Source organism: Moschus berezovskii, chromosome 24, assembly GCF_049115385.1.
Source record: "Moschus berezovskii isolate FMDL1 chromosome 24, NW_MosBer_1.0, whole genome shotgun sequence".
In the NCBI taxonomy this organism is placed as follows: domain Eukaryota; kingdom Metazoa; phylum Chordata; class Mammalia; order Artiodactyla; family Moschidae; genus Moschus; species Moschus berezovskii.
This window is the reverse complement of record NC_142483.1, coordinates 50,495,758-50,519,386: the sequence shown is the minus strand read 5'-3', so window position 1 is coordinate 50,519,386 and position 23,629 is coordinate 50,495,758. Positions and strand designations below refer to the sequence as shown.

The 23,629-nt window shown below is 45.2% G+C and overlaps 1 protein-coding gene across 1 annotated transcript in view; it reads left to right on the top strand.

Moving 5' to 3' along the window:
• The window catches only part of ITGA9 (integrin subunit alpha 9), a 383,781-nt gene that overhangs the window by 88,297 nt on the left and 271,855 nt on the right, over positions 1 to 23,629 (top strand). Inside the window, exon 15 of the mRNA XM_055414653.2 lies at positions 8,333 to 8,493. Within this exon, the coding sequence (XP_055270628.2) occupies positions 8,333 to 8,493 (161 nt within the window). The remainder of the gene's footprint in view (positions 1 to 8,332; positions 8,494 to 23,629) is intronic.

The following is a 23,629-nucleotide window of genomic DNA, read 5'->3' as shown; positions in this document are numbered from 1 at the left end:
ATACTATTGCTTTCCAAAAACAATTTCCTACCACCTCCCTAATTGTTTAAGGCACCACAGTCTCTAGGGAAAAAAAATGGTCTGATGGTCTTGGGACACATATAGCCTCTGCCTAATTAGATGGTATGTCCTTTATCAAATATCAACTCGTGATATAGTTGGACTCCATTTAAAAGCATTTTAAAAGAATTGTTGAGTTGAAGATTACTTCTGGTGTATTTACAAATAAGCAGAACTATTCTATTATAGAACTCTTAAGAAAAGCAAGCAGTTAATAGTTCATGTGTGTGTTCATTTGTCAAATATTTATTGTGTGCCTGCATGAGCCAGCCATGTCCTCATGGAGCTTTTAAGGGGAATTAGAAAAAGTTTCTATTTTGATCCTGAAGCTGCATACACAGTTTTCAGACTCATTAACCACATCACTGTGGTGGTGAGAATGGAGGTAAGTTGGTAGAGCAGGAACAGAGGAGAAGAAACCAAAATGCAGGTTTGGAGCAAGAGTGATTTCAGAGCATATGACACAAGTGTGAGAGCAAACTCTAATTCGTAGATTCAGGGGTTGAGCCAGGAGGAGATGTGGGTGTTTTCTCATGCTGCCCCTAGCAAGTGTCTCCTTCTGGGGCTCTAGTCATTGACCCCAGTCACTGGGGCCTTTTCATTGACCCCGGTCATTGGGGCCCCTTTCATTGACTCCAGTCACTGGGGCCTCGTCCATAGACCTCATTCATGGGGCTCCTTTCATAGACCCCGGTCACTGGGACTCTTTTCATAGACCGTGGTCACCTGAGCCCCTTTCAGTGACCCTGGTCGTCAGGGCCTCTTTCAGTGATCTCCAAGGAGAATTATAATGTAGGTCTGGGCTAGTCATGGCCCTTCAGTGGTGGAGGATGATGGAAGAGACAGGCTGTTGGATGACATCCAGGGGCAGAAACCTGGCTAAGGTCCGCTTTAGGGTGTGGAGCATTTAGCAAGAGCTCCCAGCCTAGTAATACATGTCACTTCCTTACTCTCCATCTGCCACATGGGGTCATTGATGAAATCCAGTATCTCTTGACAGTATAAGGGGATGTTTGTACACATTTATTTAAGAGTCAGGCTTAAAGAGGATGGTAGCTGGAGAATTTGGGTATTTGCAGAGCAATGCAGGAAGTTATCTGTCCTTGGCATTTTCTGGCCCTTTCCCTGGCATTCAGGGAAATGAGCGATAGCTTAGTTTTTACAGTAAAGGGAGAAATGTAGAAATCTGCCCCTAAATGAGCTGGCAGTGGAATATAGAAGGTTTGAGGAGGGAACAATGGGAAGCCGTGATGGTGGAGCTGAAGTAGCCATGTGGATGCATATGTGGGTAGCGTTCACCATAGACGCTTCCCCAGGGTTCTGCGCCATCAGGAAGATCAGGTCCCCAGTTTCCAGATGCAGGAAAGATGTGGATACCGTCAGTGTACAGACATCCTCTGCTCTCCTCCTGGCCCAGTAGCTGGTGCTGGCCAGCTCAGTGTTATCTCCCAGGCCTCTGCATTGGGAGCCCGGGGCTGGAACTCCGGCTACAAGCCTTCCTCACTGTCATTGCTGGAGGAAGATACAAGAACATGTTTGTGGTGGTTTGGGCCGTGGCGTGCTTGGCAAGAGGGCATCTTCCAGTTACCTCTGAATGTCTGCGTATCCAGAGCAGAGTTTGTCAGCAGAACTGCTGTGTTTGGACAGGACAGCCTGGGCAGTGCAATAAGGATGTGCCCAGTGTTGTGCTTGGTACTTCTGAACAGTTGTCAGAAGTAGTATATGTCTGCTGGCATCTTCAGCTGTGGGATCACCCTGAGAATGTTTTGGGGGGACTGTAAGCAGTAAGTCATCTGTTCAGCTTATTCTCTCCCTTGGGACCTGGTGGAGCTCAGGCATACACATAGAAAAGGGTCTCTGTTTGCCTCTTCATTTTCTGTATTGTAATGGAAAACCCTCAGCTCCTGCTTGAGCACAGGACATTCAGGGCCAGCTGGTGACCCAAGCCACCAGAGGGGCCACTGTGGCTTCTGGTGGTACTATGGGAAATAGAGCGGTTCTCTATGGGGGCAACTCTACCTTAGCCCCCATGACAGCCTAGCAAAGTCCATCCAGGAGAACGGAAACCACACCAGTTGTTTTAACAGAGAATTTAACACTGGGAATCAGTTAAGCAGATCATGGAGGACCTAGTTGTAACCGCAGGGAGCTGCTTGTAGGTCTCTATGAGGGATCTTAAAGGTGGTTCCTGACAAGCCACAACAGCAGCACATGAAATCTTGTCAGAAATGTGAATTCTGCATGATTCAGAAACTCTGAGAGTAAGGCCCAGCAACCTAGGTTTTAACAAACCTGCAGCTAGCTTGGATGTGAGAACCTCTGGTCAAGGATAATAAAGGGAAAATGTTATATGTAGGGTGGACCACTTGCTTGGGGTCATCAGAACCTGTAAGCTTGGAGAAGGGACCTTGCGGACCTGGCATCTAAACCTTGGAGGTGGGGACACCGGTTGGTGCCACTGGTATATCTCAGGGTTGCAGTGAGGCTGGCTCTAGGGCTTGGGGTGTGGGGGAGGGGAAGAGAGGAGAATTAACTGCTGTTGGAAGCAGCTGCGTGGAAAACGGTCACTGGGTTAAGCTTCCCCTCCTGCAGCCTTGCAGCCTCCCTCAAGCTCTCCATCTTGGCAGGGTCTCCCAGAGAGCCACAGGCAAGGCAGAAAGGAGGTCTGCAGAGTCCTTGCCACAGCCGAGCAGAGCAACAGCTTTCTAAACGCGTCACAGGGAGTCACTGAAACTCCTATGTGGCTCATTCAGTCAACAGATAGTTATTAAGTTCTAAGAAGTGCCAGACCGTGTGCTTGGGTGGAACGGACCAGGCAATGTCTTTGCCCTCATGGAGCATGTGTGGCTGGTCCTGTGTAGTCCTGCGCTGCAGACAACATGCTCAATTTAGGCAGCACCAAGAGCACATTTATAATGTTTCATCAAGCCTTTTAATACAAGAGTTCAGCCCATCTCAGGTCTTACTAATCTTCACTCTTGGCCTGGGGAACAGTGTGAGGCTCCTGAGAGCCTCCTGGCTGCCATAAGCAAGGCCGGTGATGGCTGTGCCTAAGAGGCCTCTGCTCCTTACTTGCAGACCAGGCCTGTACCTAACTTGCTGGCCAGGCTGAAGCCTAAACGCGCTTGTCAGTCCTCAGAGGCTGAGACTCAAGCAGTCAATTCTGGACTATCCCCGGCAAGCTAGGTGGAAACCAGACAGGGCTGAGCCCTAAGTGGTTGTGTTCTTTGCTCTGACCTGGCACCCCCATATTTCCGTGGCTCTCATGCAGTCTGGTGAGGCTGAGAGTGAGCAGGGGCTTGTCCTGTCCTCAGACAGGCAGTACAGCCAGGTCCTGAGAAATGGCACCAAGGTCATGCAGACCAGTGGCAGAAACAGGGTTGAACCAGGCAGCTTGTACCCAGACCTTTCCTCTGGTCCTCGGGGTGCATTTTTACTCCAGAGAGTGTTTGCACGTGGAGAACATTTTCTGAGCTCCTTCTGGTCTCTCAAGCAGCATGGAGATGGAATAATGAGGCAAGTCCATGTTCTATGAGGAGAGGGCAACCTACTGTAATTACCACCTCATTGCTTGGGGGGAGGGTAAGAAAAGTTAGGAGAGTAGGAACAGTCTCTTTCTCCCCTGTCTTCTGGAAAACGTGAAGGGAAGCTCAGAATAAGTCTGGAAGGAGGATTTATTGGTAGAATTTCATAGCTGAAATCATGTTCTAATGGAGAATGGGACTGAATCAAAACTCGCCGGGAGCGACCAGAGCCACGTTGATGCGAGACAGCTGGCTTGCTGCTGGCCCGGGCCGGTGTTGGGGGGCCCTGGGGAACCAGCTGGGGGGTAGGGAAAGGAGGAGGCTGGAAGCATGACTCCAGGCAGATCAGCTTTTCCATCAAGATGACATCATTCGACATGGCAGGGACACAGGCTGCCAGAAGGAGAGCTGAGGCTGTGATGTGTGCTGTTGGAGCAGGCCCTAATCAGAACCATTGCCTCCCCGGGCCCGGCTGACTAAGCTGGGGAGGCCATTGGCAACTCTGCCAGCCTGATGCTCCCGTCTTCCCACAGGGCGGGCTGCCGAGCCAAGCAAGCTGCCCAGCTGTTTCTCCAGCATCTCCTCTGCTGCTTGGGGCGGTGGTGGTGGGGGCTTCCTTTTAGGCACACCTGGGGTGCTAGCTGTTTAAAAACCACCGGTCGAGCTCAGAGTCAGGATGTTCTGCCCTTTTTCCCACTCCAACAGCTACCTCCTCCTTTAGGCTGGGTTTCCCATGATGTGTCTCTTGGTTTTGTTGTAAAAGAGATTTGGTAAGGTGCTAACTTCTTATTGCATAATTTAAAATACCACGTTTTAAATCAAGGAGAAGCTCTGAGTAGGCAGTTCAAAAGATGAAATGTTTCCAAAATGATTGCACTTGGTGAATCAGATGAATCTGGTCTGATGGTACATTTTCACACTTTAGAAATATCTGATAAGTGAGCTTGTTGGCGTGAGTACACTCCACCCAGAGCAGAACAGCGGCTTTGGTCCTCCGATCAGGGTTAGTGACTCAGAGCTATTTCTCTTCTCCCTTGATTTGCAAGAGAAATATATTGGGCCAGTGATTCTGCAGTTAGACAGGGTTTTGGGGAACTAAGCTTGATGTTTGTAAAATACCTGCTCAGTTCTTGGCACATATGGAGGGTCAAATTCATTCTGTTTTCTGGACTTGCCCCATTTTAATTCAAATTCTTGCAGAAGTAAAGCCTGTGGCAAAGATTTGAATGCACATTGTTGATTCAGGAGGGGATCCCAGGAAATACCAATAGGAAAGCAAGACCATGAGACAGGAAGGGAAGTCAGCTGCAGTATTTGGGGTTCACCAGAGAAACAGAATCATGAGGATATTGGATACTGTATATGTAAGTATAAGATATTGTAGCTCAGAGGCAGTCTGGAAGCAGCATTCCTTTTCGGGAGCACCTTTGGTCTTTTTCTCTTAAGACCATCAACTAATTAGGTTAGGCCCACCCACATCCTGGATGGTAGTTTGCTTTATTTGAAGGAAACTCAGACGATAAAGAATCCACCCGCAATGAGGAAGACCTAGCTTCGATCCCTGGGTTGGGAAGATCCCCCGGAGGATGGCATGGCAACCCACTGCAGTATTCTTGCCAGGAGAATCCACATAGACAGAGGAGCCTGGCGGGCTACAGTCCATGGGGTCACAAAGAGTCAGACATGACTGAGTGACTAAGCACTAACTGATGTAAATGTCAACCTCATCTAAAAGGTACTTTCACTGTGATGTTCAGATAGGTGTTTGACCAAATACCATGGTTTAGTCAGGTTGACCAGAAACCATCACAGCAGCAGAATAGAGCATGTGTTATTGAACCTGTTACCTCTGTTAACAGGACTGCTAGAGTGGAAGCCTGCTGGGGAAGCCTGGGAGCCAGAGTAGACACACCTCACAGTTACCCCACCCAGGGGACCGGGGAGCTGGGGTCACACTTTCCTGAGGGCTGTCCCAGGGGCTTTAGTCCTTGGTGCTCCTGGCTGGCTGTTCCAGTGGGTGGGGCCGCCAAAGCCCTTGGGAAACGGGGTTGCAGGTGCCAGCAGTTTGGAAGTTGGGTTGGACAGCAGAGAAATGGCAAAAGCCAAAAGGATGTGGGTGGGGCACTGATGCTATCTGCTCTGTCTTCCTGTGCTCATTTCCACCCACTTTTCTCTGGGCTTGGCCATTCATTGCTAATGAGATGGTTCAAACGCGCTGTTCTCTCCATGGTCACCCTTCACGTCCAGCCATGGAAGGGCATCTGTGACTCCCTCACCTGGCAGGATGGCCAGATGGGGACTGCAGAGGGGACCCCATTTAGCAAGGTCTTCTGGCTCATCTTCAGCAATGTCCATCTCCTGTCCTGACCTTGCTAAATGGAACTTGGAAACTTACTTCATTTCTACTTATTCTTTCTTATTGTTTGGCTGTTGCTTAGGGAAATTGTGATCAAGAGAAAGTAAATTGGCCAACGTTTAGTTCCAGATCTCTATACTTGTTTGATTCTGCTGTCTGTGCATTCAAAGAATGTGAGATTTTGATCCAATAATGTAAAAAACGTACCAAGAACCACTGTGATAGGAATGGCCCAACATCGGGGATGAGAAGAGCTCCAGACTCCGCTCTCTGGCCGGGAGCAAGTCTTGTTCCCTCTTTTTTAAAAAAATTATTTATTTTTAATTGGAGGATAATTGCTTTACTTGTTCCTTCTTGGGGCATCAGTTCCTTATCTGAAAAAATGAGGGTCTTGATCGAGTTGGTCCCTAGGCTTGCCTGAAAGCTTTCACATTCTGCAAGTCTGCCTCCTTTCCTGCCCCACTGCAGTCTGAGCAGGTGTGTAAGTCTTGTGCAGGCTCCTGTGCTTTCTCTGTTGAAGTACTTTCCTGTATGCGTTCTTCTCTTTTCAATCATATCACCATCCAGGTCTCAGGTACCTCTTGGTGACCCAGCTTCACCTTGGAAATCAGCTATTTGCTGAAATAAACAAGCTGGGGCAGACCTCCCTTTGCTGACCAGGAATCTGCTGGCATGGCCTGGCAAAGTCCCTGAGATGGCAGAGGCCCAAGAAAACCATTAAATGCGTCAAAAATACGCCCTGTGGCAGCTGCCGAATGCCTATCCAGGTCACTTTCCCCCTTCATACCTTCCCTAGTGGCTAATCCCTTTGATGTTATTAAAAGGCAGAGCCATCCCCACGGTCCCAGCTCATATAGTTAAATGCTGGCAGGCATGAGGTTACTTTTTTGGGGTACAAGAGCCCAGCTACTAGGAGGCTCGTGTGTGGAGCCAGGGCAGGGGCTGGGTCATCCGTTTTCCCACTGCTCAGCAGTCTCATCTGGTCATTCTAGGGACAGACGCTCCTTTCCTCTCACTTTAAAAATGCCATGCTCCCCTGAATCCACAAAGCAGCTAAGAAATAGGATTATGTAAAAAAGTGTTATGTGGTACAGAAGAGCGGTGAAATGGTTCTGTTGATACTAAAGCCATGCTTACCTAATAAAACATTGTCACATACTTACTGACAAACTCTGAAATAATGGAGGTGAAAACTTTTGGGTTTATGCAATGTGTGTTCTGTATTGTGACCATGTTTTAAAGTCCTGCATTTTGTCACAATAGGTTCTGTCACCCTGGCATTACACCTTGAGGCACAGGTGATGAGGTTTTCTTTTTTAGGGGTGCACCTCAATGTAGACCTCATGGCGGTCATGATTTTGTTGAACCAATTCAGTTCAGTTCAGTCGCTCAGTCGTGTCCAACTCTCCGCGACCCCATGAATCACAGCACACCAGGCCTCCTTGTCCATCACCAACTCCAGTAGGCACTGTTAAATCATGTGGTCCCACCCCATGGCGGCCTGGGAATGAAGTCAGCTTCAGCCTCTTCTGTGTTTCCTTGCATGAAAGCTCTATGAGAGGAGGGGTTTGCCCATGTTGTTCTTTGGTGTGTCTCGTATGCCTGCACAGTGCCCAGCGCAGTGGACCATGGATGGCCACAGTCCAATAGATGCTGCAGTTATAGAGGCCTACTCTACATCTGTGCGATGAGTCAGAGTTATTGTGGGGGAGTGATAACTCCCTTGTGTTGGGCATATGACCCGTTTCATTGTAGGAGTCGGTATTCCACGTGGTTTTGGTAGTTTCAGTGAAAGTGAAGTCGCTCAGTTGTGTCCGACTCTTTGCGACCCCGTGGACTGTATCCCACCAGGCTCCTCCATCTGTGACATTCTCCAGGCAAGAATACTGGAGTGGGTTGCCATTTCTTTCTCCAGGGGATCTTCCCAACCCAGGGATCGAACCGAGGTCTCCCGCATTGCAGGCAGACGCTGTAACCTGTGAGCCCACCAGGGAAGCCCAGTAGTTTCACTAGCTTCTCTTTATTATTCTGTAGGTTTGCTCTGATGCCTGCCTTTTAGGACACGAATTGTGTTGGATACAGCTAACCATTGATGTGTATATTCGTGGCTCAGTTGATAACTCATGAGGTTTAAATCAGGGGGAGCTGTGATATGTGAAGCCCAGAAAATCCCCAGGAAGACAGGCTAGCCTGGTCTCTCTGGATTCTGCGGGGGGCCTGTCTGCATTCTTCTCTGTGAGATGGTATTGATCCGGGCTGCCTGACGTCAATCCTCTCTGCAGCGGAGGGCTGCATGTCATCTGAAGGGGGCGTGTGACCCTCTAAGGGCGTCTGGAGGGGGCCTTGTGACTGTGTGTGTCCTCACTCACATGTTGACCTTATTCATTGGCAGGCCTGAATTATGTTCTGACGGCTGATGTGGCCAAAAAAGAGAAGAGCCAGTTGCCCAGGGTCTACTTCGTGTTGCTGGGAGAGTCCGTGGGTCAGGTCTCTGAGAGGCTGCGGCTGGTGAACTTGGAGGAGACGTGTCATCACTATGTGGCCCACGTGAAGGTCAGTTGCTTTTTCCTCAAACGTTGATCTCTGCAGATGTTCATTTGCAACTGGTGGAAACTTTTATTCTGCATTATGTATGCTCTTTCAAAATTTTATTTTACAAGGAGGAGAACATTCGTTTCTTCTTTTTTGGAAGTGGGAGTTGGGCAGCTCTTCGTTGATCTTCCTGTGTTGGTCTTCGCCTCTGAGAACAGGGCTTTCTGGCCTTGCCTTCTTCTTTTGGGAGGTTTCTTGTCCTCCCCCCTCTATGAGGTTCAGTAGTCTTTTCAGAGGAGAGCCACAAAAGCACATGCCTTTGGATCAGCGGTGGTGCTGCATCATGCTGTACCTGATGCCTTCGTCAGCGATTCATTCCATGTTACCTCGTAGTCATGGTTAAGGTGTTTTACAGCTGGTTTGATTTTTCTCTCTTGATTACTTTCTATTTATTTTAGGGGTGGATTTTATGGCCCCTTTCCCCCTCACTCTACATAAACTTTCAAAGTGTTTTTCTCCTCTTGAAATTATTTGTTAAATATACTTTGCTTCTAGTTTCCGGCAGCCAGGTTTTGATTACTTAGAGAGGCCCATGTGTAGACAGGTACTATCAGGTTGGGAGTCTGGTGCCCAGTGCCTCAGGAACGTCCAGCCACTGACGCTCTAGGCAAAGACAGACAGCATATAGGAGGTGGAAGGACCCCCAGGACCCAACCACACGGTCAGTAAGATGAATGTGGTTCTGGAGTCACACAGACCTGGTGTGTGTCCTGGTTTGACATCTGTGTGTCTCAGTTTCTGCATCTCTTACCTTGAAAGGTAGTCACAGAATTAAGATTAAGTATTATATGATGAAATACTCTTAGAGGGCCTTGCACACTGTCTGCCACACAGCAGGCACTCAGCATTATTATTATTTGGTTGGATCATATGTAATTGCCAATTTCTAACATTCTTGACTTACAAAAATGGCAGTTACATGTAGTTCAACGTGTTATTATTAGCCAGTGGCTTTCTGGATGATACCAAAAATAGTCTATGGATTGGAGATGAAGTGTCCCTCTATTATTGTGTTGTTCGTGCCAGAACAGGAGAATAACAGCTGCTTCTACATGCTTCTGGCTTGTAGATAGAGAATGCCCCACACATCCATGGCACTTTGGCCCAGAGCCTGAGTCCATGCCCCTGAGATGCTTTTCGGTGGGGCTGGGCTCTGTCTCCTGCCAGGACTCGTGCTGGGGCCTGCCCAGACTAGCTGCCCTTGGGCCATATGGGTGAAGGCCTTTTATAAAGCAGTTCATGCTCTTGTTAAGCCAAGGGGCCACCCACTTCTCTGGGTCTTAGACGATGCTGGCTCGTGATCACACTTGGGGGTATGAGGCTGTCATGCCAGACACTGCTAGGCCTTCAAGGGCTTGCACGTGGTGTCTTCACACTCCTTGGAGGTGGGGTGTCTTCTCTTGGGCTCCTTATTTTTAATATTTTAAAAATTTATTTGTTTATGACTGTTCTGGGTCTTCATTGCTGCACAGTCTTTTCTCTAGTTGCGACGAGCTGGGGTTGCTGTCTAGTTGCTGTGTATGAGCTTATCATTGTGGTGGCTTCTCTTGTTGTGGAGCATGGACTGTAAGGCACGAGGGCTTCAGTAGCTGTGGCTCCCAGGCTCTAGAGCACAGGTTCCATAGTTGTGGCACAGGGCTTAGTTGCTCTGTGGCGTGTGGGATCTTCTTGGATCAGGGACCAAACCTGTATCTTTTGCATTGGCAGGTGGATTCTTTACCACTGAATCGCCAGGGATGTCCCCATGGGCTTCTTTACTCTGGTCTCTTCTACAGATACTTTCCTTCAGGAATCTTGTGACTTTTGGCTTTGACTGAGAGGTTAGCCTTTCCTGTGTAGCTACCGGGGTCTTGGCTGCAAGACAGGGCCTCTCAAAGCCTGCAGGGCTTTTGCATACAGTGCTCAGAAAATAGCAATAAAGAGGTGCAGGCCAGAGGCAGGACCGTTTCTGTGGTGGCTTCTGAGGATTAAATAGGGAAGAATAGAGTTGCCCAAGGCTGTTTATCCTTGTGTCTGCTGATATCTAGGGTTGCCAGACTGGGGAAATAAATATATAAGATTTCCAGTTAAACTGAATTTTCAGATAAAAAACAAATCTAATTTTTAGTATAAAAGTACATCCCAAACAGTGCATGGGATATACTTATCCATAAAATTAAAAAATTTTTATTTGATAGGTTATCTGAAATTCAGATTTAACTGGGCATCAAGTCGGAAGAGTCAACCTGACAGATACCCTACCATCCCACTAGTGGTACTTAACTCAATCAAAACATGACTAACAAGGAGAGAGATTGAGATGGTGCTCAGAAGAGTTTGGAGGGCAGGGCTCAGAAATGCAGAGCAGGCATGTGCCTCTATAGGATTCAGTTCAGTTCAGTTCAGTTCAGTTGCTCAGTCGTGTCCAACTCTTTGCGACCCCATGAATCACAGCACGCCAGGCCTCCCTGTCCATCATCAACTCCCGGAGTTCACTCAAACTCATGTCCATCGAGTTGGTGATGCGATCCAGCCGTCTATTCTCTGCCGTCCCCTTCTTCTCCTGCCCACAATCCTTTCTAGCATCAGAGTTTTTTCCAGTGAGTTAACTTGTCGCATGAGGTGGCCAAAGTAGTGGAGTTTCAGCTTTAGCATCAGTCCTTCCAATGAACACCCAGGATTGATCTCCTTTAGAATGGACTGGTTGGATCTCCTTGCAGTCCAAGGGACTCTCAAGAGTCTTCTCCAGCACCACAGTTCAAAAGCATCAATTCTTCGGCAATCAGCTTTCTTCACAGTCCAACTCTCACATCCATACATGACCACGGGAAAAACCAAAGCCTTGACTAGACGGACTTTTGTTGGCAAAATAATGTCTCTGCTTTTTAATATACTATCTAGGTTGGTCATAACTTTCCTACCAAGGAGTAAACGTCTTTTAATTTCATGGCTGCAATCTGCCTCTGCAGTGATTTTGGAGCCAAAAAAAATAAAGTCTGACACTGTTTCCACTGTTTTCCCATCTATTTCCCATGAAGTGATGGGACCAGATGCCGTGATCTTTGTTTTCTGAATGTTGAGCTTCAAGCCAAACTTTTCACTCTCCTCTTTCACTTTCATCAAGAGGCTTTTGAGTTCCTCTTCACTTTCTGCTATAAGGGTAGTGTCATCTGCATATCTAAGGTTATTGATATTTCTCCCGGCAATCTTGATTCCAGCTTGTGCTTCTTCTAGCCCAGCGTTCCTCATGATGTACTCTGCATATAAATTAAATAGGCAGGGTGACTATATACAACCTTGACGTACTCTTTTTCCTATTTGGAACCAGTCTGTTGTTCCATGTACAGTTCTGACTATTGCTTCCTGACCTACATACAGGTTCCTCAAGAGGCCAGTCAGGTGGTCTGGTATTCCCATCTCTTTCAGAATGTTCCACAGTTTATTGTGATCCACACAGTCAAAGGCTTTGGCATAGTCAATGAAGCAGAAATAGATGTTTTTCTAGAACTCTCTTGCTTTCTCCATGATCCAGTGGATGTTGGCAGTTTGATCTCTGGTTCCTCTGCTTTTTCTAAAACCTGCTTGCCCATCTGGAAGTTCACGGTTCACATATTGCTGAAGCCTGGCTTGGAGAATTTTGAGCATGACTTTACTAGCGTGTGAGATGAGTGCAATTGTGCGGTAGTTTGAGCATTCTTTGGCATTGCCTTTCTTTGGGATTGGAATGAAGACTGACCTTTTCTAGTCCTGTGGCCACTGCTAAGTTTTACAAATTTGCTGGCACATTGAGTGCAGCACTTTCACAGCATCATCTTTCAAGATTTGAAATAGCTCAACTGGAATTCCATCACCTCCACTAGCTTTGTTCATAGTGATACTTTCTAAGGCCCACTTGACTTCACATTCCAAGATGTCTGGCTCTAGGTCAGTGATCACGTTATCGTGACTATCTTGGTCGTGAAGATCTTTTTTGTACAGTTCTTCTGTGTATTCCTGCCACCTCTTCTTAATATCTTCTGCTTCTGTTAGGTCCATACCATTTCTGTCCTTTATCGAGCCCATCTTTGCATGAAATGTTCCCTTGCAATCTCTAATTTTCTTGAAGAGATCTCTTGTTTTTCCTATTCTGTTGTTTTCCTCTATTTCTTTGCATCGATCGCTGAGGAAGGCTTTCTTATCTCTCCTTGCTATTCTTTGGAACTCTGCATTCATATCTTTCCTTTTCTTCTTTGCTTTTCACTTCTCTTCTTTTCACAGCTATTTGCAAGGCCTCCTCAGACAGCCATTTTGCTTTTTTGCATTTCTTTTCCATGGGGATGGTCTTGGTCCCTGTCTCCTGTACAATGTCATGAACCTCCGTCCAGAGTTCATCAGGCATTCTATCAGATCTAGTCCCTTAAATCTATTTCTCACTTCCACTGTATAATCATAAGGGATTTGATTTAGGTCATATCTGAATGGTCTAGTGGTTTTCCCTACTTTCTTCAATTTAAGTCTGAATTTGGCAATAAGGAGCTCATGATCTGAGTCACAATCAGCTCCTCGTCTTGTTTATGCTAACTGTATACAGCTTCTCCATCTTTGGCTGCAAAGAATATAATCAATCTGATTTCGGTGTTGACCATCTGTGATGTCCATGTGTAGAGTCTTATCTTGTGTTGTTGGAAGAGGGTGTTTGTATGACCAGTGCGTTCTCTTGGCAAAACTCTATTAGCCTTTGCCCTGCTTCATTCCATGCTCCAAGGCCAAATCTGCCTGTTACTCCAGGTATTTGTTGACTTCCTACTTTTGCATTCCAGTCCCCTATAATGAAAAGGACATCGTTTTTGGGTATTAGTTCTAAAAGTTCTTGTAGGTCTTCATAGAACCGTTCAACTTCGGCTTCTTCAGCGTTACTGGTTGGGGCATAGGCCTGGATTACTGTAATATTGAATGGTTTGCCTTGGAAATGAACAGAAATCATTCTGTCATTTTTAAGATTGCATCCAAGTACTGCATTTCGGACTTTTTTATTATTTGGGTCATTTTAGGGAAGAACAAGAGAGCAGGGCTTCAGTGAACTAGGCATCTAGAAAATTTAGAATATAGCTGTTGCCTGGTCATTTTGTCATGCAAGGAGACCAGTGTGGCAGGAGCAATCAGGAAGGCACAAGCTTCTGATGCCTTTGTGGCTCAGGAGATGCTTGAGGTGGCATGATAATTTATAGACATGTGGGAAGTTTCCTCCTACCAGGCATTGTCTGGGCCATAGCAGAGGACCCTGGGGACTGGCAGAGGGACCAGCGAAGGTGACAGCTACTGAACTGGCTGGGTGTTTGTTCTGTGGCTCGGCTGGCCTGGCCTGTGGTTTCTCCAGTTGTGGGAAAGCAGCTGTGAAGGCAGTGGCCCTTGTGGGGCCCAGGCAGGCTGTGGTGCTGGGGGCAGGGAATGGCAGCCTGGCCATCTCCTGGAGCGGGACTGGGGGCTGGGAGCTGCTCCTTAGGGCAGCAGGGCCTGAGAGCACTGTGCAGCCTTCTCCGTGGGGCTGGTGCTGGGCTTTATAGAAAGTGAAGGAAGAGAGATAAAAGCATTCTCGCTTATCACACGCCATATGGCACACAGACAGGGAGGCAGGCGCGAGGGGCTGGGTGTGTTTTGTTTAGGCTATCTTTAGGGTTTTTTTTTTCTTTAAGCCTATTCCAATCTCTTTTTCCCCCGTTCGTTCTTTTCGCCCTGAAGTTTTCATTCCATATATGGTGATAAGTATCTGGATCACAGAAAGCTGCTTTGGCTGACACCTGCCTCCCAGGCTCGCTGTGTTGTCCCATGTTTTGTTCCATTCACAGCCCTCGTGGGGCCTCCGTGTGCGTGTGCTCAGTCACTTGAGGCATGTCCAACTCTTTGAGACCCATGGGATTCTCTAGGCAACAATATTGCTGTAGGTTGCCATGCTCTCCTCCAGGGGAACTTCCCAACCCAGGGATTAAACTCACGTCTCTTACGTCTCCTGCAGTGGCAGGCAAGTTCTTTACCACTGAGCCGCCAGGGAAGGAAGTACCTAATTCTATGATAACCTGCATCCTTCTGGGGGTGTGGGTCCATTTTCAGGGCCTCACTCGGTCAGCAGAGCCAAGACAGTTCTAGCTGCTTCCTTGGCATCTCTCCCTGAGTCCACAAGCCCCAGTGTGTCTCCACTTCTCCCTGAAACTAGCCCAATTTACCTGTCCAGCTGCATTTCCACATCACTTCACATGTGCCCTGGGCTCTTGTCAAGGTGAACTGACCCCCTTTCTTCTGGAACATGCCCCTCACACTTACCAGCCTTAGTGATTGTGTTCACCCAGCATCTCGGGCACTCGAGTTACCGCAGGCCTTGGTTTTATCTCCATGTGTAACCATGTACCTACCACCCGCATGGTTTTTGCATTTTTTGGTCTTGAACATGTACCTCCTGTGGTATTGTATTTCCTATTTTTCTCCCATTGACTTTTTGACTCAGATAAAACAATTTGTACACTCCTATAAGTAGAACACCAATTCAGTTCAGTTCAGTTCAGTCGCTCAGTCGTGTCTGACTTTCCACGACCCCATGAATCACAGCACACCAGGCCTCCCTGTCCATCACCAACTCCCGGAGTTCACTCAAACTCAAGTCCATCAAGTTGGTGATGCCATCCAGCCATCTCATTCTCTGTCGTCCCCGTCTCCTCCCGTCCCCAATCCCTCCCAGCATCAGAGTCTTTTCCAGTGAGTCAACTCGTCGCATGAGGTGGCCAAAGTATTGGAGTTTCAGCTTTAGCATCAGTCCTTCCAATGAACACCCAGGATTGATCTCCTTTAGAATGGACTGGTTGAATCTCTTTGCAGTCCAAGGGACTCTCAAGAGTCTTCTCCAACACCACAGTTCAAAAGCATCAATTCTTTGGCAGTCAGCTTTCTTCACAGTCCAACTCTCACATCCATACATGACCACAGGAAAAACCATAGCCTTGACTAGACGGACCTTGGTTGGCAAAGTAATGTTTCTGCTTTTTTTTTTTTTTTTTTGTAATTAATTTATTTTTTATTGGAGGCAAATTACTTTACAATATTATATTGGTTGGTTTTGCCATACATTGATATGAATTCGCCCCGGGTTTACATAAGTTCCCCCTCCTGAACCCCCCTCCACCTCCTTCCTCCCTTTATCCTCCCTCTGGGTCATCCCCGCATGCCAGCCCCGAGCATCCTATAACATGCATTGACCCTGAACTAGTGATTCGTTTCACATATGACAACATACGTGTTTCAATGCCATTCTCCCAAATCATCCCACCCTCACCCTCTCACACAGAGTCCCAAAGACTGTTCTATACATCTGTGTCTCTTTTGCTGTTTCGTATACAGGGTTATCATTTGCATCTTTCTAAATTCCATATATATGTGTTAGTATACTGTATTGGTGTTTTTCTTTCTGGCTTATTTCACTCTGTATAATAGGCTCCAGTTTCATCCACCTCATTAGAACTGATTCAAATGTATTCTTTTTAATGGCTGAATAATACTCCATTGTGTATATGTACCAGCGCTTTCTTATCCATTCGTCTGCAGATGGACATCTAGGTTGCTTCCATGTCCTGGCTATTATAAACAGTGCTGCAATGAACATTGGAGTACACGTGTCTCTTTCAATTCTGGTTTCCTCGGTGTGTATGCCCAGGAATGCGATTGCTGGATCATATGGCAGTTCTGTTTCCAATTTTTTGAGGAATCTCCACACTGTTCTCCATAGTGGCTGTACTAGTTTGCATTCCCACCAACAGTGTAAGAGGGTTCCTTTCTCTCCACATCCTCTCCAGCATTTATTGCATGTAGACTTTTGGATAGCAGCCATTCTGACTGGTGTGAAATGGTATCTCATTGTGGTTTTGATTTGCATTTCTCTGATTATGAGGGATGTTGAACATTTTTTCATGTGTTTGTTAGCCATCTGTATGTCTTCTTTGGAGAAATGTCTGTTTAGTTCTTTGGTCCATTTTTTGATTGGGTCATTTATTTTTCTGGAATTGAGCTGCAGGAGCTGCTTGTATAATTTGGAGATTAATCCTTTATCAGTTGCTTCATTTGCTATTATTTTCTCCCATTCTGAAGGCTGTCTTTTCACCTTACTTATAGTTTCCTTTGCTGTGCAGAAGCTTTTGATTTTAATTAGGTCCCATTTGTTTATTTTTGCTTTTATTTCCAATATTCTGGGAGGTGGGTCATGGAGGATCCTGCTGTGATTTATGTCGGAGAGTGTTTTGCCTACGTTCTCCTCTAGGAGTTTTATAGTTTCTGGTCTTACATTTAGCTCTCTAATCCATTTTGAGTTTATTTTGGTGTATGGTGTTAGGAAGTGTTCTAGTTTCATTCTTTTACAAGTGGCTGACCAGTTTTCCCAGCACCACTTGTGAAAGAGACTGTCTTTTCTCCATTTTATATTCTTGCCTCCTTTGTCAAAGATGAGGTGTCCATAGGTACGTGGATTTATCTCTGGGCTTTCTATTTTGTTCCATTGATCTATATTTCTGTCTTTATGCCAGTACCATACTGTCTTGATGACTGTGGCTTTGTAGTAGAGCCTGAAGTCCGGCAGGTTAATTCCCCCAGTTCCATTTTTCTTCCTCAAGATTGCTTTGGCTATTCGAGGTTTTTTGTATTTCCATACAAATTGTGAGATTATTTGTTCTAGTTCTGTGAAAAATATCGTTGGTAGCTTGATAGGGATTGCATTGAAAGTATAAATTACTTAGGGTAGTATACTCATTTTTACAATATTTATTCTTCCAATCCATGAACATGGTATATTTCTCCATCTATTAGTGTCCTCTTTGATTGCTTTCAGTAGTGTTTTATAGTTTTCTACATACAAGTCTTTTGTTTCCTTAGGTAGATATATTCCTAAGTATTTAATTCTTCTCGTTGCAACAGTGAATGGAATAGTTTCCTTAATTTCTCTATTTTCTCATTATTAGTGTATAGGAATGCAAGGGATTTCTGTGTGTTGATTTTATATCCTGCAACGTTACTGTAATCATTGATTAGCTCTAGTAGTTTTCTGGTAGAGTCTCTAGGGTTTTCTGTGTAGAGGATCATGTCATCAGCAAACAGTGAAAGTTTTACTTCTTCTTTTCCAATTTGTATTCCTTTTATGTCTTTTTCTGCTCTGATTGCTGTGGCCAAAACTTCCAGAACTATGTTGAATAGTAGCGGTGAGAGTGGGCACCCTTGTCTTGTTCCTGACTTTAGGGGAAATGCTTTCAGTTTTTCACCATTGAGGATAATGTTTGCTGTGGGTTTGTCATATATAGCTTTTATTATGTTGAGATATGTCCCTTCTATTCCCACTTTCTGGAGGGTTTTTATCATAAATGGATGTTGAATTTTGTCGAAGGCTTTCTCTGCATCTATTGAGATAATCATATGATTTTTATTTTCCAGTTTGTTAATGTGGTGTATTACGTTGATTGATTTGTGGATATTGAAGAATGCTTGCATTCCTGGGATAAAACCCACTTGGTCATGATGTATGATCTTCTTAACATGTTGTTGGATTCTGATTGCTAGAATTTTGTTAAGGATTTTTTCATCTATGTTCATCAGTGATATTGGCCTGTAGTTTTCTTTTTTTGTGGGGTCTTTACCAGGTTTTGGGATTAGGGTGATGGTGGCCTCATAGAATGAGTTTGGAAGTTTCCCTTCCTCAGCAATTTTCTGGAAGAGTTTGAGTAGAATAGGTGTTAGCTCTTCTCTAAATTTTTGGTAGAATTCAGCTGTGAAGCCGTCTGGACCTGGGCTTTTGTTTGCTGGAAGATTCCTGATTACAGCCTCTAGTTCCGTGCTTGTGATGGGTCTGTTCAGATTTTCTATTTCTTCCTGGTTCAGTTTTGGAAAGTTGTACTTTTCTAGGAATTTGTCCATTTCTTCCAGGTTATTCATTTTATTGCCATATAATTGCTGATAGTATTCTCTAATAATCCTTTGTATTTCTGTATTGTCAGTTGTGATCTCTCCATTTTCATTTCTAATTTTATTGATTTGGTTCTTCTCCCTTTGTTTCTTGATAAGTCTGGCTAGTGGTTTGTCAATTTTATTTACCTTCTCAAAGAACCAGCTTTTGGCTTTGTTGATTTTTGCTATGGTCTCTTTTGTTTCTTTTGCATTTATCTCTGCCCTAATTTTTACGATTTCTTTCCTTCTACTGACCCTAGGGTTCTTCATTTCTTCCTTTTCTAGTTGCTTTAGATGTAGAGTTAGGTTATTTAGTTGACTTTTTTCTTGTTTCTTGAGGTGTGCCTGTATTGCTATGAACTTCCCCCTTAGCACTGCTTTTACAGTGTCCCAGAGGTTTTGGGTTGTTGTGTTTTCATTTTCATTCATTTCTATGCATATTTTGATTTCTCTTTTGATTTCTTCTATGATTTGTTCATTATTCAGCAGCGTGTTGTTCAGCCTCCATATGTTGGCATGTTTAATAGTTTTTCTCCCATAATTGAGATCTAATCTTACTGCATTGTGGTCAGAAAAGATGCTTGGAATGATTTCAACTTTTTTGAATTTACCAAGGCTAGATTTATGGCCCAGGATGTGATCTATCCTGGAAAAGGTTCCATGTGCACTTGAGAAAAAGGTGAAATTCATTGTTTTGGGGTGAAATGTCCTATAGATATCTATTAGGTCTCACTGGTCTGTTGTATCATTTAAAGATTGTGTTTCCTTGTTAATTTTCTGTTTAGTTGATCTATCCATAGATGTAAGTGGGGTATTAAAATCTCCCACTATTATTGCATTATTGTTAATTTCCCCTTTCATACTTGTTAGTAATTGTCTTACATATTGCGGTGCTCCTATGTTGGGTGCATAAATATTAATAATTGTTATGTCTTCATCTTGGATTGATCCTTTGATCATTATGTAGTTTCCTTCTTTGTCTCTTTTCACAGCCTTTGTTTTAAAGTCTATTTTATCTGATATGAATATTGCTACTCCTGCTTTCTTTTGGTCTCTATTTGCATGGAATATCTTTTTCCAGCCCTTCACTTTCAGTCTGTATGTGTCCCTCGTTTTGAGGTGGGTCTCTTGCGGACAACATATATGGGGGTCTTGTTTTTGTATCCATTCAGCCAGCCTTTGTCTTTTGGTTGGGGCATTCAACCCATTTACGTTTAAGGTAATTATTGATAAGTATGATCCCGTAGCCATTTTCTTTATTGCTTTGGGTTCGAGTTTATACACCATTTCTGTGTTTCCTGTCTAGAAAAGATCCTTTAGCATTTGTTGGAGAGCTGGTTTGGTAATGCTGAATTCTCTCAGCTTTTGCTTGTCTGTAAAGCTTTTGATTTCTCCTTCATATTTGAATGAGATCCTTGCTGGGTACAGTAATCTGGGCTGTAGGTTATTTTCTTTCATCACTTTAAGTATGTCTTGCCATTCCCTCCTGGCCTGAAGAGTTTCTGTTGAAACATCAGCTGTTATCCTTATGGGAATCCCCTTGTGTGTTATTTGCTGTTTTTCCCTTGCTGCTTTTAATATTTGTTCTTTGTGTTTGATCTTTGTTAATTTGATTAATATGTGTCTAGGAGTATTTCGCCTTGGGTTTATCCTGTTGGGGACTCTCTGGGTTTCTTGGACTTGGGTGATTATTTCTTTCCCTATTTTAGGGAAGTTTTCAACTATTATCTCCTCAAGTATTCTTTCATGGTCTTTCTTTTTGTCTTCTTCTTCTGGGATTCCTATGATTCGAATGTTGGAACTTTTAACATTGTCCCAGAGGTCTCTAATATTGTTCTCATTTCTTTTAATTTGTTTTTCTTTTTTCTTCTTTGTTTCATTTATTTCTACAATTCTATCTTCTAGCTCGCTTATCCTGTCTTCTGCCTCTGTTATTCTACTGTTTGTTCCCTCCAGAGTGTTTCTGATCTCATCTATTGTATTATTCATTGTATATTGACTCTTTTTATTTCCTCTAAGTCCTTATTAAACCTTTCTTCCATCTTCTCAATCCTTTTCTCCAGGTTATTTATCTGTAACTCCATTTTGCTTTCAAGATTTTGAATCATTTTCACCACCAAAATTCGAAATTCTTTTTCATGTAGATTCCCTATATCTTCCTCTTTTGTTTGTGTTGGTGGGCATTTATCTTGTTCCTTTACTTGCTGTGTATTTCTCTGCCTCTTCATCTTGCTTATAATGCTTTGCTTGGGGTGGCCTTTCCCTCTTCTGGCCGTTTGTGGAGTTCTCTTTATTATGTAGTTTCCTTGCTGTGTGTGGGGTTGGACAGGTGACTTGTCAAGGTTCCCTAGTTATGGAAGCTTGTGTCGGTGTTCTGGTGGGTGGAGCTGGATTTGTTCTCTCTGGAGTGCAATGAAGTGTCCAGTAATGAGTTATGAGATGTCAGTGGGTTTGGAGTGACTTTGGGCAGCCTGTATATTGAAGCTCAGGGCTAGTTTCCTGTGTTACTGGAGAATTTGCGTGGTATGTCTTGCTCTGGAACTTGTTGACCCTTGGGTTTAGTGTAGGTATGGAGACGTTTGATGAGCTCCTATCGATTAATGTTCCCTGGAGTCAGGAGTTCTCTGGTGTTCTCAGGATTCTGGCTTAAGCCTCTTGCCTCTGGTTTTTGGTCTTATTCTTGGAGTAGTCTCTAGATGTCTCTGTCTGTCATTTCCAAGGTGGTTCCCTCTGTTTTAGCTTCTGTTTGCTGGTCTCTTCAGTGTCTAATTTCCGCCCTGATACTAGGGGGTGGGTGGACACTTTTTAAGGCTCAGTTGTTCAGTCCTGTTCTGGGAAGGGAGGAACGCTGCAGACGAATATCACTGGCATCTGTGGGGAGTACTCGCAGTGTCTCGGCCACACTGGGTTTGCCCCCGCTCACAGCACGTATGCTGTCCCAGTCTACACTGCACAGGCTCTAGGTTGCTCTGCCAGGAACTGTCCGAGGCCGGCGCCAGGTTGTATGCACTTCCCAGGTCTGAGCGGCTCAAGTTCAGGTTCTCGGGTACTCCACAAAGGCGCAGACTTGGTTGGGCCTGCGTTTTGTGCCTTCCCCGGTCCGAGCAGCTCAGGGGACCAGGTGTTTGGCGAGCGCGGTCTCTGCAACTTATCGCCTCCCCAGTCCCCGCCACTCAGTTTTCTGGGTGTACAACCGGTGCACCTTCTCAGGGGGATATCGACCAGCCTGAGGCCAAGAAGTCCTGATTAGCAACAAGCCTGTCTGCAGTTTGTATCAGATGCCTTTCTGGGGCCGTGGTTGCCCGCTCTGGCTCTGGCTGCGCTCCCTGCCTGTCTCGGCGGGGGATGGGGGATGGGCCAGCCGCAGCCGGCTCACTCTGCTCAGTCCTTTATTCTTTGAGCGGGGCTGGCTGAGTCATAGGTTAGAGCTTTCCACCTTTTCGTGGGGAAGCTATCCCACAGTCTGCTTTGCATTCCCCAGTTCTCTTAAATTGTTCTCGCGGCATTCAAGCCCAGTCCTCTCTCTAAGCAGTTCAGCCGGCTCCTCCCTGCCCAGCCCCCGGTTGCGAATGGCGTACGCAGGCGTCTGTGCTGCTTCTCTGCTGGGAGTTACCGTTTGGCGGGTAATCTGTGGGTTTTAAAAAAATCTTTAAAAAAAAAACGAGGGTTATGTGGCCCTCTGAGCTTCCAAGGCTCGCCACAGATTCGCCAGTGAGAGTGTTTCCTGGTGTTTGGAAACTTCTCTCTTTTTAAAGCCTCCCTTCCCGGGATGGAGCTCCGTCCTTACTTCTTTTGTCTCGCTTTTTATCTTTTATGTTTTTTCCTACCTCCTTTCGAAGACAATGGGCTGCTTTTCTGGGTGCCTGACGTCCTCTGCCAGCATTCAGAAGTTGTTTTGTGGACTTTACTCCGCGTTCAAATGTTCTTTTGATGAATTTGTGGGGGAGAGAGTGGTCTCGCCGTCCTATTCCTCCGCCATCTTATTCCTTCCTGTTTCTGCTTTTTAATATACTATCTAGGTTGGTCATAACTTTCCTTCCAAGGAGTAAGTGTCTTTTAATTTCATGGCTGCAATCAGCATGTGCAGTGATTTTGGAGCCAAAAAAAATAAAGTCTGACACTGTTTCCACTGTTTTCCCATCTATTTCCCATGAAGTGATGGGACCAGATGCCGTGATCTTTGTTTTCTGAATGTTGAGCTTCAAGCCAACCTTTTCACTCTCCTCTTTCACTTTCATCAAGAGGCTTTTTAGTTCCTCTTCACTTTCTGCCATAAGGGTAGTGTCATCTGCATATCTGAGGTTATTGATATTTCTCCCGGCAATCTTGATTCCAGCTTGTGCTTCTTCCAGCCCAGCGTTCCTCATGATGTACTCTGCATATAAGTTAAATAAGCAAGGTGACAATATACAGCCTTGACGTACTCCTTTTCCTATTTGGAACCAGTCTGTTGTTCCATGTACAGTTTTGACTGTTGCTTCTTGACCTGCATACAGATTTCTCAAGAGAGAGGTCAGGTGGTCTGGGATTCCCATCTCTTTCAGAATGTTCCACAGTTTATTGTGATCCACACAGTCAAAGGCTTTGGCATAGTCAATGAAGCAGAAATAGATGTTTTTCTGGAACTCTCTTGCTTTCTCCATGATCCAGCGGATGTTGGCAGTTTGATCTCTGGTGCCTCTGCCTTTTCTAAAACCTGCTTGCCCATCTGGAAGTTCACGGTTCACATATTGCTGAAGCCTGGCTTGGAGAATTTTGAGCATGACTTTACTAGCGTGTGAGATGAGTGCAATTGTGCGGTAGTTTGAGCATTCTTTGGCATTGCCTTTCTTTGGGATTGGAATGAAGACTGACCTTTTCTAGTCCTGTGGCCACTGCTGAGTTTTACAAATTTGCTGGCACATTGAGTGCAGCACTTTCACAGCATCATCTTTCAAGATTTGAAATAGCTCAACTGGAATTCCATCACCTTCACTAGCTTTGTTCATAGTGATGCTTTCTAAGGCCCACTTGACTTCACATTCCAAGATGTCTGGCTCTAGGTCAGTGATCACGTTATCGTGACTATCTTTGTCATGAAGATCTTTTTTGTACAGTTCTTCTGTGTATTCCTGCCACCTCTTCTTAATATCTTCTGCTTCTGTTAGGTCCATACCATTTCTGTCCTTTA